This window comes from Aspergillus pseudotamarii (genome assembly GCF_009193445.1).
Source record: "Aspergillus pseudotamarii strain CBS 117625 unplaced genomic scaffold BDV38scaffold_101, whole genome shotgun sequence".
NCBI lineage: Eukaryota > Fungi > Ascomycota > Eurotiomycetes > Eurotiales > Aspergillaceae > Aspergillus > Aspergillus pseudotamarii.
In genome coordinates, this window is record NW_022475115.1 from 64698 (window position 1) to 82389 (window position 17692).

The 17692-nt window shown below is 47.4% G+C and overlaps 6 protein-coding genes across 6 annotated transcripts; 4 read left to right on the forward strand and 2 right to left on the reverse strand.

Moving 5' to 3' along the window:
* Positions 1–322: 322 nt before the first annotated feature.
* Positions 323–1567, forward strand: BDV38DRAFT_263691 (H(+)-transporting V0 sector ATPase subunit c''). Its single transcript, XM_032056207.1, has 5 exons — positions 323–504; positions 561–595; positions 657–748; positions 810–1118; positions 1178–1567. Exons 1-5 carry the CDS (start codon positions 447–449, stop codon positions 1278–1280), a joined length of 597 nt encoding a protein of 198 aa, XP_031907781.1. The 5' UTR covers positions 323–446; the 3' UTR covers positions 1281–1567.
* A 1-nt stretch (position 1568) lies between these two features.
* BDV38DRAFT_263694 (bifunctional molybdopterin adenylyltransferase MobB/molybdopterin molybdotransferase MoeA family protein) lies at positions 1569–4131 on the forward strand. The gene is made up of 4 exons (XM_032056208.1): positions 1569–2058; positions 2112–2152; positions 2217–2254; positions 2310–4131. Exons 1-4 carry the CDS (start codon positions 1789–1791, stop codon positions 4079–4081), a joined length of 2121 nt encoding a protein of 706 aa, XP_031907782.1. The 5' UTR covers positions 1569–1788; the 3' UTR covers positions 4082–4131.
* Positions 4132–5739: 1608 nt separating this feature from the next.
* On the reverse strand, positions 5740–8745 carry BDV38DRAFT_275725 (DDHD domain-containing protein; the record flags this gene model as incomplete). Its single annotated transcript, XM_032058076.1, has 2 exons — positions 5740–7677; positions 7735–8745. The coding sequence occupies 2 exons, from the start codon at positions 8743–8745 to the stop codon at positions 5740–5742; spliced, it is 2949 nt and encodes a 982-aa protein (XP_031907783.1).
* Positions 8746–9539: 794 nt separating this feature from the next.
* Positions 9540–10812, reverse strand: BDV38DRAFT_288440 (uncharacterized protein; the record flags this gene model as incomplete). The annotated part of the gene is made up of 3 exons (XM_032061033.1): positions 9540–10118; positions 10173–10746; positions 10799–10812. The coding sequence occupies 3 exons, from the start codon at positions 10810–10812 to the stop codon at positions 9540–9542; spliced, it is 1167 nt and encodes a 388-aa protein (XP_031907784.1).
* Positions 10813–12235: 1423 nt separating this feature from the next.
* On the forward strand, positions 12236–15005 carry BDV38DRAFT_263702 (putative FAD monooxygenase). The gene is made up of 3 exons (XM_032056209.1): positions 12236–13506; positions 13574–13867; positions 13924–15005. Exons 1-3 carry the CDS (start codon positions 12856–12858, stop codon positions 14887–14889), a joined length of 1911 nt encoding a protein of 636 aa, XP_031907785.1. The 5' UTR covers positions 12236–12855; the 3' UTR covers positions 14890–15005.
* A 262-nt stretch (positions 15006–15267) lies between these two features.
* On the forward strand, positions 15268–17280 carry BDV38DRAFT_288442 (uncharacterized protein; the record flags this gene model as incomplete). Its single annotated transcript, XM_032061034.1, has 8 exons — positions 15268–15302; positions 15446–15560; positions 15650–15715; positions 15773–15895; positions 15953–16081; positions 16786–16823; positions 16928–17083; positions 17214–17280. The coding sequence occupies 8 exons, from the start codon at positions 15268–15270 to the stop codon at positions 17278–17280; spliced, it is 729 nt and encodes a 242-aa protein (XP_031907786.1).
* Positions 17281–17692: the final 412 nt, after the last annotated feature.

Below are 17692 nucleotides of genomic sequence, written 5' to 3' on the forward strand. Positions count from 1 at the left end.
AAAGTCGCAAATAATTTTACGTAGGCCTGTAAAACGGGTGCGCAAGGTTTTTATGGATAGAAGGACATGAAAGGAGAAAATATTATCGGAGATCAGATGCAAGACCCAAACAAGGCGCCAGAGTTGTTCAAATGGGCGATTTGGGAGGAGTGAAGTCAACTCGAACCCATGGATCGATATGGGGAAACTGTACGGTAAGTAAATGTTATGGACTGACAAGCCAGCATTACTCCGACCGCCTCCCGATGACGGATTAAATCCGGCCCGACCCATCCATCATCAGCGCAAGGTGCGGCTGTTGCTCCAGACGAGTGATCCGGACAAGAGCTCCGCTCCACAGCAATACTTCTATCGTTTGGGAGATTTTTGTTAGGCGTCTAAAGACCCTGTAGCTTGTTTGCTGTTTCCTCCAGCTTAAAGAATCGTGTCAGAAGTTGGAGGTCACCATGGGTCTCGTCTATCCAGCTGGTGCTGCTACCGTGTCACTCCTAGTGATCGGGGGCTGTAAGTGATCTCATCCAAGAGGGATATTGATAATATGCGCTAATCAATACTTGTAGATATGCTTTTCCACGGAGATGGTGAACAATTTAATGTATTGAAAGACATTTGAATGTTGCATATATTTTATAGGGTACCCTGTTAACATCTCCTAGGTTGGTCAATTCCTCGAATCCGTATCCCCATATGCTTGGGCAAACATCGGTATCGCGATGTGCATAGGTTTATCAGTTGTTGGAGCAGCGTGGTACGTCCTCATTTGCGGCTATTTTTCCTGTTATATCATTACTCATGGCATGGCTGTCCAGGGGTATCTTCCTCACGGGTTCATCGATTGTCGGCGGAGGTGTCAAGGCACCAAGAATTCGGACGAAGAACTTAATCTCCATTATCTTTTGCGAGGTAGTGGCTATTTATGGTGTCATCATGGCAATCGTTTTCTCTTCGAAGCTCAATCTCGTTGGCGATGACGAAATCTTCTCCGGCAGCAACCAGTATACCGGATACGCACTCTTTTGGGGTGGTATCACTGTGGGCATGTGCAACTTGATCTGTGGTATCTCTGTCGGTATCAATGGAAGCAGCGCAGCTCTTGCCGATGCTGCTGATGGAAGCTTGTTCGTTCGCCCCATCCGTAATTTATGTCGGAACAGTAAGTGAGCTAACATTTTTGCAGGTTTGTGAAGATCCTTGTTATCGAGATCTTCAGCTCTGTCCTTGGCTTATTCGGCCTTATCATCGGGCTTCTGGTGACACAGAAGGCTAACGAATTTAAGTAAGGCTGCTTAATGGTTGACGAGAGGGGGTTTGCTCCGAGAGAAAACCATGCGAGTCGGGGTAGGAACCATTGTATGACTTCTATGTTACAGCTTCACTTTGTTCTGGTGTTCTATTATATACTGCATTATGGCGTATGGATCCGATTTGACTGTAGAGTCTTTTGGGTATGCGTGAATAGCATTGATTGTCCCGCCGGTTTGCCATGATGTCTGGGTTGGTGTACAGTAACAGGCGCCGGGAAGTAATGGAAGTGCCGATATTATCAATACGATAGCGCACTCTTATGTATAGCACTGATTCAGATTTCACATTATTTTATTAAGCGTTTGTAGTCAATTGGCAATCGTTGCATTGTTGACATTGATAAGCTTGAGCGATTTAAATGGCATTTATCCTACGGAGTACTAGTATATATTCGGAGGGTATCATCAAGTGGTTCCCCGCATCCGACAAAACTCTCCTCTTAACACTGGCAACTCTCAAAATTCCAACAAGGTAGCACCCAGAATGACAAACGACAAACTCAAGGCAGCAATATTGATCGTGTCAGATACTGCCTCTAAGGATCCTTCCACGGATAGAGTTGCTGACACTCTCACGTCTTTCTTCTCTACGGAGGGGTCAAATACTTGGGATCGACCGGCCACTAAGATCGTACCTGATAATGTACTCGATATCCAACGAGCCATTTGTGACTGGACAGATGGACCAAACTGGGTGAATGTCATCCTTTTGAGTGGTGGTACGGGTTTTGCGGTCAAGGATAACACCCCTGAGGTTCGTTGAAACCTACCCCAGAGTTACTCTGCTTTGCTAAAGTCGTTAATTAGGCTGTCTCGCCTCTGATTCATCGCCATGCCCCTGGCCTAGTGTGAGTTGCGTTAGCTATCTTTCAGACCGATTATACGGTGATTACTGACCGTAAAATTGTTAAGTCATGGCATGATTGCCGCTTCTTTGCAAGTCACACCTTGTAAGCTGGTATACATATGACTTACTACTCAAGGGCTCGCTAACAATAATTCTAGTTGCAATGATGTCTCGGCCTGTTGCGGGTGTTAGGGACAAAACGTTGGTTATTACCTTACCTGGCTCGCCAAAAGGGGCTAAAGAGAACCTCGACGCGATCTTCAAGCTTCTGCCGCATGCGTGCACTCAAGCAGCTGGCGCCAACTCTCGAGCCATTCATGCAGGCGGTGTCAAGAAGCTAGAAGCTGAAGCAGGGTTGTCCTCGGGCAGCAAAACGGAACACACACACGACCATCACCATCACCACCACCATTCTCATTCTCATGGTCATGGACATGGCCATGTTGCCCCGAAGGCACATACGTCACCATCGGAGAGACCGCAATCAAATGATCCCAATGCAGGCCCGAATCGACGATATCGCGAATCCCCGTACCCGATGCTATCAGTGGATGAAGCACTTGGAGTGATTAGCCAACAAACCCCTGATCCAGTGGTTGTTGAAGTTCCCGTAACCACTGCCTTGGTCGGATCGGTCATTGCCGAGGATGTCTATGCTGCAGAAGCTGTTCCAGCGTACCGAGCTAGCATTGTAGATGGGTACGCTGTGATCGCACCTGAGACAGCAGATGTTGGACCAAGTACAAAGGGGGTTTTCCCTGTGGCCTCTATTTCTTACGCCAATCCAGGAGCGTCATTGTCACCCCTCGAGCCCGGAACTATCGCTAGGATCACCACAGGGGCTCCTCTCCCACCGAATTCTAACGCTGTAGTAATGGTTGAGGATACAGTGCTCGCTTCATCGACTCCTGATGGTAAAGAGGAAGCAACGGTAGAGATATTGACTGGTGATATTAAACCAAACGAGAATGTCCGTGAGCCTGGCAGTGATATTGCACTGGGATCGAAAATCCTTCGGAAAGGAGACCTCATTACGTCAGTCGGCGGCGAGATCGGTCTACTAGCAGCATCTGGAGCAAAAACAATCAAGGTCTTTAAGAAGCCATGTGTGGGTGTTCTAAGTACTGGAGATGAGCTGGTTGAGCACGACGACCCGAGAAAGCTCCATGGAGGACAAATTAGAGACTCCAACCGTCCATCTCTCCTCTCATGCCTTGCCTCTTGGGGCTTCCCCACCGTTGATTTGGGAATTGCTCGTGATACACCAGCAGGTGAGCTGGAACGGAGCCTTCGGGATGCCCTTCGTGGAGTGGGGCGGGCAAATTCCAGCGTCGACGTGATTATCACCACCGGCGGCGTATCAATGGGTGAGCTCGACCTGCTGAAGCCCACTATCGAACGTACACTAGGCGGGACCATCCATTTCGGCCGCGTGTCCATGAAACCAGGCAAGCCGACCACATTCGCCACGGTCCCATTCAAACCAACGTCGTCAACTCAGCAACTCCAGCAAGAGCGTGAGACTAAACTTATTTTCTCATTACCTGGAAACCCTGCTTCGGCGCTCGTGACACTCAATTTATTCGTACTCCCCTCTCTCTACAAACTAATGGGCATGGGCGAAAAGCAAACTGCGCCTGGCTTATCTTCAGCACTTGGATTACCACTCGTTTCGGTCAGCTTGGCACATGCGATCCCGTTGGATCCCAAGCGCACCGAATACCACCGGGCCATTGTAACAGCGTCTCGTTCCGACGGCCGATTGCACGCCTCTAGCACAGGCTTGGGGGGAGTTGGGCAGCGGAGCTCTAGGGTAGGAAGTCTAGCGAGCGCAAACGCGCTTTTAGTGCTTCGACCAGGAATTGGACAGATTGAAAAGGGTGTGTTGGTAGAGGCATTAATGCTGGGGCCGGTTGTAGCAGCGCAGTAAATGTTGTTCAGTGATAATATATTATACCACCGTTATAGGGTGTCATCTCCCAGTAACCGGTGGAATCATGTTATCTCGATTTTAGTCCTAAGAAATGTACTCTCGAATATTGTTACCTCATCGCTTTTCAGTCCAAAGGACTTTCGAAACGGTACTTGATGAATGCTAGACACCAAAAGCACGATCCCATGAACCCCCTTCACAACCATTGGATCACCACCTCAATCGACATCCCTCAGGATCAAGCATTTACTGTACTCATCATATTCTACAACGGATCGAAACCTCTAGTTCATTCTGGCCTCCCTCGCAGCCAAGTCCTATAACCTAGCCAAACTCCTCTGATCATGTAAATACTACGAAGGAAGGCCTGGAGGAACCAGATCCGAATCCCGAGGTGGATGGCTCCCAAAAATTAATACCAGTGATGATAACCCCCTTCTCCTGGCAAGCTAACCTCATCATACGCTTTGCAGTATGTAGTTGTGTATCCCAATCAAACAAGTGCATGAAATAGCCGGAATTGATCAGTCTAACGCGGCTAGCAAAGTTATCAAGTCGCGGGGTTATCCTCGAAGAAAATCTTCAACTATAAACATGCAGCCTAGCCTGGATAGGTCGGACTGAAGAAATTGGTAGTGTTGAAAACAAGGGTATTACGAGATGACCCAGGCTTGGTGGGCCTATTGTCGTTAGCAACTATGTTGGTTTTGTCTCTGGTTATGGATGAATTACGAACAATGTGTTTGACATGTTTCTCTGCTCTTTCAGGGTCTAGCTTGGCATATTCTTTGATGAGTTTTCCTCCATCACCCTTGAGGATATGGGGGATGTTGATGTTCTCGTTCCTTGCTGGGAATCGTTCGGGTTGGTGGGGCCATCATTGCCTATTGACGAATAAATGGAAGCGTATGATGTGAAAATAAACAGCTCTACATAATAAAAAATACCACGCCTATGCTTCCGGGCCTGGTAAAGGAAGGGCTTAACCTTGCACGACTTACATAGAACAACATATAGAGTTTAGAAAACAGGCTTTCCGTAAAGGAGCTACACCGCCAGTGTCTGTTATTGAATATGCCCTAGGTTCTAAAACTCATGACGGGCCAGAAAATAAGCATCACTTCATTTGGCATCGAGTTTCCAACCTGATATCACCGTGAATATCAATCCGGCGGAACCTGTCCAGCCGTATGCTTTACCATTCTTCACCTCCCCAGCTGAAGCTCCGGAACCAATAGAAACCAAGCCTTGACTGACGTTAACCACTAGTATCCATATGCCATCGGGATGTTCTTATGCCTCTATAGTGCGAACAAAATGACCGGAAAGCATCCCTGACTCATGGTATCAAAATCATGATGATTAATACGGCTTATAGTAATACACCGATTCCATGATTGGACGTATTCTTACATCAATTTGAATAAAGGAGAAAGGTATCCAGCATAGCCTAGCTAAAATCATGTCTTAACAACCGAATAACTTCCCTAAGGTATGATGAGCAGCACATCATCTGTGAAAGTAGGGAAATAAAAAGATCCAAGTCTATCCCACGCTTCCGAACATGACATCACACCAAATAACACCTCGACCGCTATAAATTTGCGAACAGATAGAAGGAGCAGCATGATTAGTACGAAGACCATCCACATTGATCAACCTTTGTGGACTTTCCAGTTCTTCTTCTTCTCAGCTCGAAACGCAGGAATGGTATGATCTTTACCTTGCTTGCGAGCGATTTCTATTACAAGGAATCGCACGAAATCTGAAAGGGTCCAGTAGCTGCTATGCGCACTCAGCATATTCAAGTATTGGATGTTTAAGGGTCCGCCGCCACCGGAAAGGTAGTAGTCTATCTGGCCATTGTCATTGAGTAGAAGCATACGTTTTTCTGCGATCTCTTCGCGGGTGAAGTCGTGGGTTTCAAGCTCAACATTGGAGGGAAGTTTTGAAATGGCGGCAGGACGAGATGGTGCTACATTAGCGGCGGCCATTATGGATGGAGCTGAACTCCAACGAAACACGCTACCGAATGACTTCCAGAATGATGCTGATGTGCTGGGAATAGAAGTTACTTTAAGTGAGTTGGCTAGGTCGCTGTCGACGGCGGCGTTAACACGGTACGCGACTGGGTCAGTTGTGTGCATAATGTTGTAGAGGTTATCAACAGCCAAACATCCATATGTGTCTGCTTCTCCTGCCACACCACGCACTAGATCATCACCTTCGCAGCCAGGTTTCTCCCTCCCACGCCGCGGCAAAAGATTCGCTTTGTTGAGCAGTAAGAAGAATCCAGCTGGACTTCCACAAATGAATAAGTCCTTAGTGTCAAATTCGAAGATGTCTCCAGGAATACTAGTCTTGGCGAAATCAATATCGGGTACATGTGTGGGCTGATGACTGAGTATATCTAATGCCATTGCACTTCCGAGGGAATGGGCAAGTAAATGCACGCGGCCATTTTGTTGAAAACCAGGGTTATTTTTACACCATAGCCGAAATATGCGGTTGGCTTCTTTGACAACTGCCTGAATCATCTTCGGCTTATGATGCGACATGTAATAAGGAATATCTAACATGACATCACTTATCAAAGACCTAACGGCAGGTATCGTCTCCGGAGTGATGTCGTGCAGGGTGAACTTATTGCTAATTGGATCCTCAACGCCCTGAGAGTCGAAATTGGCGTCCTCTAAAGACAAAGTCGACCGCCAATTGACAGGGAGGATCATGATACCTCCATGACCCTGGCGTACATGTGGCCACACCGGCTCACTATTCAATTCCATATTTATATTCCTGCGAAAGGCATTAATAGCATGTGTGAAGTGGAAGCTTTCCATACGTTCCGACAGCTTCTGACCTATGCCATGGATGACAAGTACTAGATCAGTCGGTGTGGGACGCATCTCTTCTATGGCACAAGCATAGCAAATCTGCCTACCACCACTTGCTGTGGACATAGTGCGGGACTGAGTACTGCGAAGGTAGTTCCTGACATCAACAGGATTAGGCTTAGATGGATGTAGCTGGTCCCATAATCGTCGATTGAAGCCACGAATAACCGGTATGCCAATTTGCCGCCCTTTACGAATTGCACTAAGTGGCCTTCTTCCTCTCGATACCGATGGTAATAAGCTGGGTCGAAGAATCTGCGCATCTCTACCATCAACATAAATCACACTAGAATTGATGTACTGCTTGACAGCTTCCGAATGTGCAGCTGGTCCACCGGCAGCCCGGCACTCATGAAGAGAGGCGATAGCCGGATTAGGGGTGGCAACTCTCTCAGGTCCGCCCGGAACAGGACTTGAAGTTTCTTGATCACGCGTTAAAGTGACTGAACTGAGACGCTTTGTATCGTCTTTCGGCCATAATTTGTGTACTATTTTCATTTCGGCGTCTGCGCCATTTTCCACGCAGCTATTGAGCTCATCTTGCCATGTCTCGGACCAAGGTTTCAGATATACATATCCATCCTCGAGTTTATTGGCAAGCTCCGTTTCCACGGGCAGCATGGTATTCTTATAGAACCATGTTGCACGAAGAACGCTTGAGATATCATGTAGAGGACTCCAGTATATAGGTTTCATCTATCAAGTTTAACGCTAGACTCTGAACGAAAGGGACATTAAACACAGAAATCTTACCTTCAAATTAGGTAGTTCAACTAGATGGAGCCGCGATACACCTACAGGAATCTTCAGCTGAGCTTCCTGGTTATCACTAGAATTGTCAGAGCCATCTACAGAACCATCTGGAGCCTGTTCTTGATATACATTCGTTCTCAAGCCCGATGGCTTCTGTGTGGCATGGCTAGATGTGCTGGCTTGGTGATCAGCTCGAGGCACTTGATCTCCATCTTTTGAAGAAGTAGACTCAAGTGAGCGCCCAAATACGCTTTCAGATTGACTTAGAGGGGCCCTTGCAAACGGCGAGCCACTGATGGTTCCACCACGAGAGGGGAAGCCGCGCCAGCTTGTGCTTTCTACACCCTCTGAAGCTGCACCTTCGCTCTGCGGGGAACCAGCAGTCCTGCGTCTAGTCGACTTGGGGTTACCGCTAGGGGATGACTCTCTCTTGCGATAACTAAGAATGCCCGATCTATCGCTTTCACCCATACCGCGATTTGAAGAATAGGGAATACGAGATCTGTCTCCGGAATCCTTGACGCTTGCCTCTGGGCTGCAACATGCTTCATCGCCTAGAACACTGCCAGGAACACTCGGGTAACTTTTATGACTCCCAGTCCAACTCTTATCTCCATGGCTTCCAGACTGCCCTTTGCAACTTGTGTCGAGTAGGAAATCCTTCCCAGGTACCGCTATTCCCGCATTTCGGACGGATGAAGAGCCCGCACGCGGATGCTTTCCCACCGCTAGTTCGGACTTCGTATTATGTAACAAAGATAACCAGGACTCCTCGAGTGCGATATTATCTTTGACCGAGAATGGTTGAGGTGGAGCTCTTTCATCACCCGGTCCTTGGTTGCTGGACGGCGGAGGTAAAGCGGTCAATGGATCGTCGATAGGTAATGAGGAGACGTAGAAGAACTGAGGGCGAACTTTCGGTGGCTTGTCTAATGAATGCCAGGAAGAAGGATCAGGATCGTCATTTGCCAGAAGACATGTCGGACCGTAAGTATGAATGGGGCCCGTCATTATGGGCACTCCGCGCAATACCGAATACGCTTGTTATCTGGGATCTTTAAAGGAAAAACTAAGGGGCACGGAAATAAAATCTACCAGCATAAGGATAGCATTGCTGAAACACGCAGTGATTAGCGGTCTGTAGCGTTGTCTAGAACTCGCGTCAGTAAGGGAGGGTCAGGATAAACGATAGCTTCTGGATAGCTTAGCGTGCGTGATAGGGAGGATAAACTATAAGAACAATAGTGACAAAGGTGAGGCAAGCATCGTTTGAGATCCAGATTGCGGTCTTCTTGCAGGCAAGGGTCGACAGGCGTGCATGTTTGGCCAACAGTGTCTTTTTTTGCTCGTGGTCCGCGTCTGAGCCTATGACGTCGTCCCACGTGCCTTTGCTTCCCGCAGGAATTTGTTGGCCCAAAAAAATCAAAAAGACACGTCGTCTGCAGTCTTAGGAGCACAACTCCCAATAACCCTTGAGTTTGGTGTAGAGTGGCCTTGCATTTTGAGGAAGAAATATTGTTGTTATTTTTTTTTAAAAAGCGATTATATGAAGGTGTTGCTAAGTGAACGACCGAAATCCGATGCAATGTGGAGCACCCGCAAGAAGAACAAAAGCTGAAAACAAAGCTGCGACGCTCAACGGTCAACCAAAGGAAGCAGAACGATCACAGAACTAAGCAATAATCTGAATAACACGAGTGGCCGTGAATGTCTTTCTGTGTCTAGCTCCACGCTCCACCTAACTAGCCGGTACCTAAACTTACCTTTGCGTGGGGCCATTGCCTCGACCTGGAACTGGGTTGTCACTATTGTCGGTCGGCATAATTACGTCTCTCGACGCGGTGCCCCATTAAGGACAGTGCTTGCATGTGCAGTTTCTGGCAAATAACTAAAGTGGAAATGGGGGCTCCCAGCATGTCGAGGAGCTTAGAAACATCGTGCATATGCTTGCGGATCATGCTGTCAGGAGCACAGAAAGTGCGAATGCTCATCTCCTTGACGATTGCTTTCCAGTTATGGAGGTTGGAGCTGAGAAGGACTGGATTCGTCGAGCTCTCTCCATGAAACCTCAAAGACCTTTTGTTTTCCATGATTAAGCGCTGTTGAGTGGCCTGATCAAATTGGAACTCGACGACTGATGGCCTATTCTTGGATCCCCAGTAGTTCTTGATTCTCTTGATAGATTCTCCTGAAAGTCGACCTTCATGATATTGTTCAACGAGAAATACATTTGCACTGACACATATCATGACCTCCAGTTCTGAATACAGCATCGCTTGTATTGGAGGATTCAGTGAGATAGGAATAGTCGATTGTGGTAGGTGATCTTTCATGACACGGGGTTCATGAACGATTGTCTGGGAAGCCTTCGCAATGCCCTCGGTCTAATCCAACATTAGTACACCAAACAAGGTCATTTGGTAGGCAAAGAGACCTACAAATCCATCCACTATCTTTTTTCGCAGATCTTTGAGATTCTTTGATCTGTGTTTCTCACTCGATAGGTTTTCTAAGTCTGCTGTTCTCCCGAGCCAACCGTTTCTCCCAAAAAGCTTTTTGTGCGAAGACCGTGTCTGGCCAAGCGAGCTGTTGATGTGGTATAGTTCAAACAACTTGCGCTCGCAGATATCAATGGGTTCTTGCACAGGTAACAAGGGTTGCTTGCGAGGATAATCATACTCTAGGATAGCGGTTTGACTGGCCAAGGCCTCTGGGTGTGTATTGTAGGTTGGTGTATACTCATACCCGTCATGAATAGCCACGTGAAGTCTTTCTGCTGCAGAGGCTCCGACAGAGAATGGCTGGAAATCACGTACCGGAGGAAGCAACGAGGTTTCGGGGGAGCAGAGAGGTTGATCAGATTCTAACCTAGACCCAATTGAACGCGAAGAGTTCGTTGGTGTATCTGAAGGGAGAGTGGTATCTTCCATCTTTGGGGACGTGTTCCAGAAAGATCTATATTCCTCATAGAAGGGATGAAGTTTCGCGACGTCCTCATAGGGAAGTGTTTGGCTGCAGCAGTTAGTATCTCAAACCTTGTCGGCCGGTATTTCCAATCACTCACGCTGGACTAAGCATGATGGGGATCTCCAACGAAGAAAATTTCATCGCAATCTGGACAGAATGAAGAGGATGTTGACGTCTTTGCTGCGGCAAGGAAGGGTATAGAGAGTGGCATGATTCTAAAAGCCAGGATAGAAATCAAGTACGAAATTTGACAAGATTAACCATATTCCATGGGCTTCAATACTATTATTGAAGCCTTCAAAGACATAGAATTATAGGCGAGAATGGGTTAATTCGGGTCTATAGTGGCTAACTTTGGAATACCCTATTTTTCAATGAGGAAAGTGTCCTGTACTATTCAATAGTACTGTATTGACAATAATAGCAAGTTTCATGATAGGTGTTGTATTCACAGTCACAATAGGACGTCGTTTAGATTGTGTCTGTGACTGCATAATTGAGTGACTAGTAGTATTATTGTGTTTCAAGCCACATCTTTATACAACCCTTCCTAATAATACACAAGAACACACCAACACTAGACCTTTTTGTTAAGAGTATGCGCAATTACGTTCTTCGCTCAATCCAACACTGACTCATCGCTTTCGATATAGCACTGTATAGCAATTCGTGGAGAATCATAGTCCATGCTCTAGTCCTCCCCGAAGCCTCGTTGTTATGAAGGTAAGTAAAGCGTGCTTTATATTACCTCCATCCTTGAGGCGAGGTTCACACACTCTACAGATTCTTTTATTCCTTTTCCTGTGTTGTACGTCTTATTAGGTGATGTTAGGAGGAAGTTGCTCTGCCAATTGTCCGGTCCGCTCGGCATGCCGTGAAAATTGCCGATTTGATTTAAAGTACACGGGCACTAGTCCCATGATATCATGATCTTTTATTGGCCAGAATGTTATGTTTTCAATTTCTGAGTAGAAAGTCGTCCCAGCCGCAATGGAAGCATATGAATTGCTTGTTCTATTTTGACTACAGCCAGAGTAGGCTCTATTACTATCCTAGGTAATGTCTATGTCTTAGGAGTTTCCTAGAAAAGTCTAGAGAGAAGCATTGAGGCATATTCTCCCACCGCTGCTGTGAGCTTCATTCCCGAAGGCCACTGTCCTTAAATGGATAGCGAAGAGCAGTACTGTTTCGCCAATTGGGAGCTTCACCTAAGCAACTCGACATGCTTGATTCCGGAGTAGTCAAGGAAATCAAGACGGTAAAGTGGGATTCAAACCGACTACCCTGGATGGTAAACACGGTAGTTCCGGGGTTTTACAAGTGGGCATAAGCGTTAGTAGATGATTGTCGATTGGATGGTGGAAATCTGTACTACCCTCAGTCATGGGCGAATAAGTCCTTTAAGCGAACTTGTGAAGCATCAACACTCAACTGGGTTCACCGATTAGTGTTCCTGATGCATCTGCCTCCCACAATCGCCGTGCCTGTCTCTATATTCCCCATCTACACTCCGTACACAGGAGTCCCATCAGTTAAATTGTAAGGCAAAAGCATCGGCATGTTCAGTGACCAATGATAGGCGGCAGAATCAGCGCAGAAATCCCGGCGATTTTGCCGATGCTGTAGATCACGTGCACATACTCCACATGCCGACTTTCGCTTCCGCAGGCACTCCAGACTCTCGGAACGAACGACGGCACTGACGTTCTCAGTTCTTCCCCACACGCTCCGTTGTGGTTACTCTGCTTCCCCCCAATGACATGCCACCGTTACCTATTGCTTACTAGACCGGGACCCTACCCTACTGCAATTCATTACCTGATACCCCAACTTAAGCAACTATGTATGGCATCTCCCGTCGATCCAACCGAAAATGAATGCCGTTGTGGTTCTCCGTGGCAGGCTTCGATACTGCTCCTCGGGACCCTACCCCAAGCTCTCATTTATTTATAAATGAGCGCTTCACCCTTTGAGCTTCACTTATTCTCCTTGTAACACTTTCACTTAAACTTTTTTAAATATTCATGTTGGTGACGTTTTGATCTTTCCAACATTCCAAAACCCTTACCTCATATTGTCATTTGTCGATCCTCATCCCCACAGTCGCGAATACCAAAGCAACCAAAAGCTTAATTTTCGCATTTCGCCGCCGGCATGGCTCAAACGCAAGAGAAATACGATATTGTAATCGTGGGCGCAGGCCCTGTTGGCATTCTTTTGTCCCTGTGTATGTCACGATGGGGTTACAAGGTTAAGCACATCGACAACCGCCCAGTTCCCACTGCCACAGGTCGCGCCGATGGTATCCAGCCTCGTTCCACTGAGATTCTCCGTAACCTCGGCTTGAAGCGCCAAATCATGGCCTACAAGCCCGCTAAGGTCTACGATGTCGCATTTTGGGATCCTCTCACCGGGGATCAAGGTATCCATCGCACTGGCAGCTGGCCTAGTTGCCCACGTTTCATTGATACCAGATATCCTTTCACAACCCTTGTCCACCAGGGAAAGATCGAGCGGGTATTTTTGGACGAGATCCAAAAGGCTGGTACCACTGTTGAGAGACCCTGGACTATTACCGGATTCAAGAATGATGGCTTGGACGAGACATACCCCGTTGAAGTGCAGCTGAAGTGCCTTGACACCAATGTCATCGAGACGGTCCGCTCTAAGTACCTCTTCAGTGGTGAAGGAGCCCGGAGTTTTGTCAGACAGCAGCTTGGGATCCAAATTCATCACAAGGATCCTATCTCATATGTGTGGGGTGTTATGGACGGTGTAGTGAGGACGAACTTCCCTGATATCGAGGTGAGAAAAACCCAATCTCCATAGTTCAACTAATCAAGCACTAACGAACTTTTCACTTTAAAAATAGACCAAGTGCACCATCCACTCTGATGCTGGTTCGATCATGGTCATTCCCCGTGAGGACAACATGGTCCGTTTGTATGTCCAGATCGCTTCATCCTCGGACCCCGACTTCAACCCAAGAAAGACAGCAACTGCGGAGGAAGTCCAAGAGACTGCTAAGAAGATTCTGAAGCCATACTGGGTCGAATGGGATCGCGTGGAGTGGTACTCTGTCTACCCAATTGGTCAGGGTATCTCGGAGAAGTACACCCTGGACGAGCGGGTCTTCATGGGCGGAGATGCCTGCCACACTCACAGTGTATGTCAAGCCATTTTTAAACAATACGTTTCTTGTTCGCGCTAACTCTTCTTTAGCCCAAGGCCGGCCAGGGTATGAACACTGCATTCCACGACGCTTTGAACATGGCTTGGAAGCTCCATGCTGTCGAGTCTGGACTCGCCGATCGCTCTATTCTGAGCACATATGAAACTGAGCGCAAAGACATTGCAGAGACTTTGCTAAACTTTGATGCGAAATACGCCGCCCTGTTCTCCAAACGCCGCCCCACTGCCGGAGAGGTTGGCTCCGCTAGCCATGCCACTGTTGCGTCTGGCAGTGAAGAGGAGGATGAGTTTGTTAAGACCTTCAAATCATCATGCGAATTCACCAGTGGTTATGGTGTTGCCTACAAGCCTAACGTCTTCAACTGGGATTCTAGTCACCCGGCCAAGTCGTCACTATTCGACGTTCCCGGTGTGAGACTGACCGCAGGACGCGCTTTCACGCCCTCGACAGTTACTCGACTGGCAGATGCCAACTTTGTGCATCTGGAGCAAGAGGTGCCAGCCAATGGTGCATTCCGTATCTTTATCTTCGCAGGTAAACAGGAGAAGACAAAGAAGGCCATCACCGATCTTGCGGCAAACCTGGAAAAGGAACGCTCGTTCCTATCGGTCTACCGTAGACCCGATATTGCTGATGTTTCATTCTTTGAGCGTCACCAGCCTCACTCCAAGCTCTTCACTCTCTGTCTGGTATACGCTGCGCAGAAGAACCAGGTCGACATGGAGGCTGTGCCGCAGATTCTCCGCGATTACCATCACCACATCTATGCGGACGACATCCCCGACGTGAGAGTCCCTAATGCCAAGTTCGCCGCACACGAGAAGCTTGGCTTTGACCCCGAGATGGGCGGTGTGGTTGTCTGCCGCCCAGACAGCCATGTTGCCTGTACCGTGCAGTTAGTGGAAGGCAGCGGCACCGCGGATGCCCTGAACGCCTACTTTAACGCTTTCTCGACCAAGCCGTTGGGCCAGGACCAACAGCAAAGCCGTCTGTGATTCACGATGAACCTGTCTATCCTGTAGTTTTTTGATGTACATAGCACCTTTGGTTTTCCTTTCTTGTCATATCGGCTGTTTAGCCTGAGCACTTATGTATGACCCGCATTCTTAGCGTTCGTTGTATATATACCTGCAATAGAAGTATTCCTCTTAGAACATAAACTTGTGTGTTTTGACCTTAATTCAGATGATACTCTGTATTGTTAGTTGTGTTACCAGGAATGACGTTCCTGGTGGTGTGTGCGCGGAAGATGCCCACTGTGGCTATATAAATCATTCTCTTTGCGGAAGTCCTTCCCCCGCACAGATCAATTATCAAGATCTTCATCAACGGCGCGCTCAGCATTGCAACTGTACCAACAGACAACCAACAAGATGCTTTCTCTAGTCCTTTCAGCTGAACTCACAGGGTAAGTGTGTTCTAGGTGTGGTTTTAAAATTATGAAAAGCTCCATTTCTTGCTTCTCCCTGCTCTGTCCGTATTTATTTGCATAGCTTCCCCGCACCTCACCATATATAACACAATCGCTGGCAGTAGCTCACCCTGGTATAGAGTCACCGAGCTTCGCCCTCAAGATACTGATGAGAATCCCTACTACTACACTTTCAAGGTACAATGCACGTCCTGTCGGGAGACACACCCAAACTGGGTCAGCTTCAACCGTTTTGTAAGTCCTATTTGGCGTATCTCCTCCCCTTAACCGTTGTATTACTTCTTAAAAATTACTTTGACTCAAGCTAAGTATGGACCATACAGGAGCAACATGAAATCCCTGGAAGCCGCGGAGAGGCGAACTTTGTCTGGAAATGCAAGCTTTGCCAAGTCAGTTTGTTCATTTTCAAACGCCTCGCCCTGCCTGCAGCTAACAAGTGTGACCAGAAAACCCATTCCGCCTCTATTGTTGCAGGTCCCAACGTGTACGAAGCAGACGAGAAGCGCAAGGGCCGGAAAGTGATCGAAATTGACTGCCGCGGTCTTGAATTTACCGATTTTAAAGCTGATGTGAGTTGCGCTTCTTCATTGGAAACGATCGGATGTGATCCTAAACAGGTGACCTAGGGCGACTGGGAGGCCAAGGGCACCGAGTCTTCCACCCCTTTTACTGCCATCGACCTGTCTGAGGGCGAGTGGTATGACTATGACGAGAAAGCTGGAGATGAAGTTGCCATCAAGGAAATTACCTGGGAGGTGAAAAGAGCTTGAGAGATCTCTTTACTGAGGATACCGCACCGTTGATGGCTGTATGGTCTACAATAACATTCTGACTTGTCTAATTATTCTTTCTGTTTAAATTGCCTGTTGATTATGGCTAAAAACATTTAGTAGTATCGTCATGCCATTCCTTCTGCAGCGCGATAATTTCGTACTACATGGGGAACGTTACATGATGAGAGATACCAGCCGTAAGCGTCATGTACAAGGAGCTAAGAAGGATCAGTGAATGGCAATAATGGGTGCAATTTTTACTGGAGCTGTGGAATGTACTTAAAGCTTTCCATCTGTCTTTGGATAAAGGCGGTGGCCAAGAGCATAGTTTTATTGGCTACTTCGAGACCGGCAATATTTCATTTTCGCTGACAAGGAACCTTCAATCCGCCTGTCGAGAGTTGGCGACCGCGATAATCCTTTTACGAGCTCAACACGCGACCAGCACAAGCGTTACCTCGACGCTGGAACAAGTCCTTGATTCAGCTGACTGATAATCTTCTTGTCGAATCGACAAAGTATCATCAAACGGCTTACGCTATCCTTAAAACCGTTCAGTCGCAGACCCCGACCAGCCAACCATAGCCATGAGTGTCAGTATCTAGTACTTGCTCTTTTTTTATGATTCAAGTCCAGCAGGACTTATCAACACAGGGGTTATGAATTTATACTGACTTCGTTTGTAGTTCCAACCGGTCAATCCCCGCCCTTTTCTGCAGACTAGGTACGCGTCAATATCATCCCATCGCACTTTAACGATCACATTGAGCTTTTCTTTCGCCTAAACCAGATGCCGCGAGTCTTACCTATCTAACAGATGTGCTGTAGGGTCGGTACGGAGATGGTCATTCGCCTTAAGTGGGGTCAGACAGAGTACAAGGGCAAGCTGGAGAGCATCGACTCGTACATGAACGTGCTGTTGCGGGACACGGAAGAGTTCATTGATGGAAAGAACACAGGAACTCTTGGACTTGTGCTTATTAGGTATGCTTACTTATTGCTCTTACATGGCTGAAGCCTGGCGGAGGGTAGTTCTCTACCCGAGGACACATTATACTTTGATTTCAATTTCACAATGGCAAGGAAACTTGGACTGACCTCCGGCTTCACACAGGTGTAACAACATTCTTTGGATGGGATCGGCAGACAACGTCGAGATGACGGATTTGGGGCTGCGGTAGAGAAAGGTTCGACCGGACGTCGTTTACGAAACACCATGCGAGAGCGAAATGCATATACCAGCTTGTGTCTCCTTGGGAAAGATACGTCGGTGAGGATACGGACGAAAGAGAATTGTCAAATGAGCTTTGAGAACTGGCTATCACAGGCTCTGTCTATCTTCTTGTTTCTGGCACGAGGCGTTTTTCAATGATGGCTTCTAAATACAATCTTTTTGGGTGACATGGCAATTCAATCTGCGAACGATGAAGAGCCTTGAATTTGCGATCTAAGGAACAAGAAAAGTCCTCTTTATCGCTGGCGCTCGATCGTCGAATAATAACAATATCGTGCTGTTTACGAAGCATGTGACAATAAAATGTCTTAATGTGTTGAAGTATATAGCCACCTAGACCAACCAAATCCATGGCAGAG

Excerpts from the sequence above, each read along its gene's own strand:
- BDV38DRAFT_263691 (XM_032056207.1), top strand. The coding sequence starts at position 447 with ATGGGTCTCGTCTATCCAGCTGGTGCTGCTACCGTGTCACTCCTAGTG. Across the intron at positions 596-656 it reads GAGATGGTGAACAATTTAAT|GTTGGTCAATTCCTCGAATC; the intron begins GTATTGAAAGAC and ends AACATCTCCTAG. Across the intron at positions 749-809 it reads TCAGTTGTTGGAGCAGCGTG|GGGTATCTTCCTCACGGGTT; the intron begins GTACGTCCTCAT and ends ATGGCTGTCCAG.
- BDV38DRAFT_263694 (XM_032056208.1), top strand. The coding sequence starts at position 1,789 with ATGACAAACGACAAACTCAAGGCAGCAATATTGATCGTGTCAGATACT. Across the intron at positions 2,059-2,111 it reads TCAAGGATAACACCCCTGAG|GCTGTCTCGCCTCTGATTCA; the intron begins GTTCGTTGAAAC and ends GTCGTTAATTAG. Across the intron at positions 2,153-2,216 it reads CGCCATGCCCCTGGCCTAGT|TCATGGCATGATTGCCGCTT; the intron begins GTGAGTTGCGTT and ends AAAATTGTTAAG.
- BDV38DRAFT_263702 (XM_032056209.1), top strand. The coding sequence starts at position 12,856 with ATGGCTCAAACGCAAGAGAAATACGATATTGTAATCGTGGGCGCAGGC. Across the intron at positions 13,507-13,573 it reads CGAACTTCCCTGATATCGAG|ACCAAGTGCACCATCCACTC; the intron begins GTGAGAAAAACC and ends CTTTAAAAATAG. Across the intron at positions 13,868-13,923 it reads ATGCCTGCCACACTCACAGT|CCCAAGGCCGGCCAGGGTAT; the intron begins GTATGTCAAGCC and ends ACTCTTCTTTAG.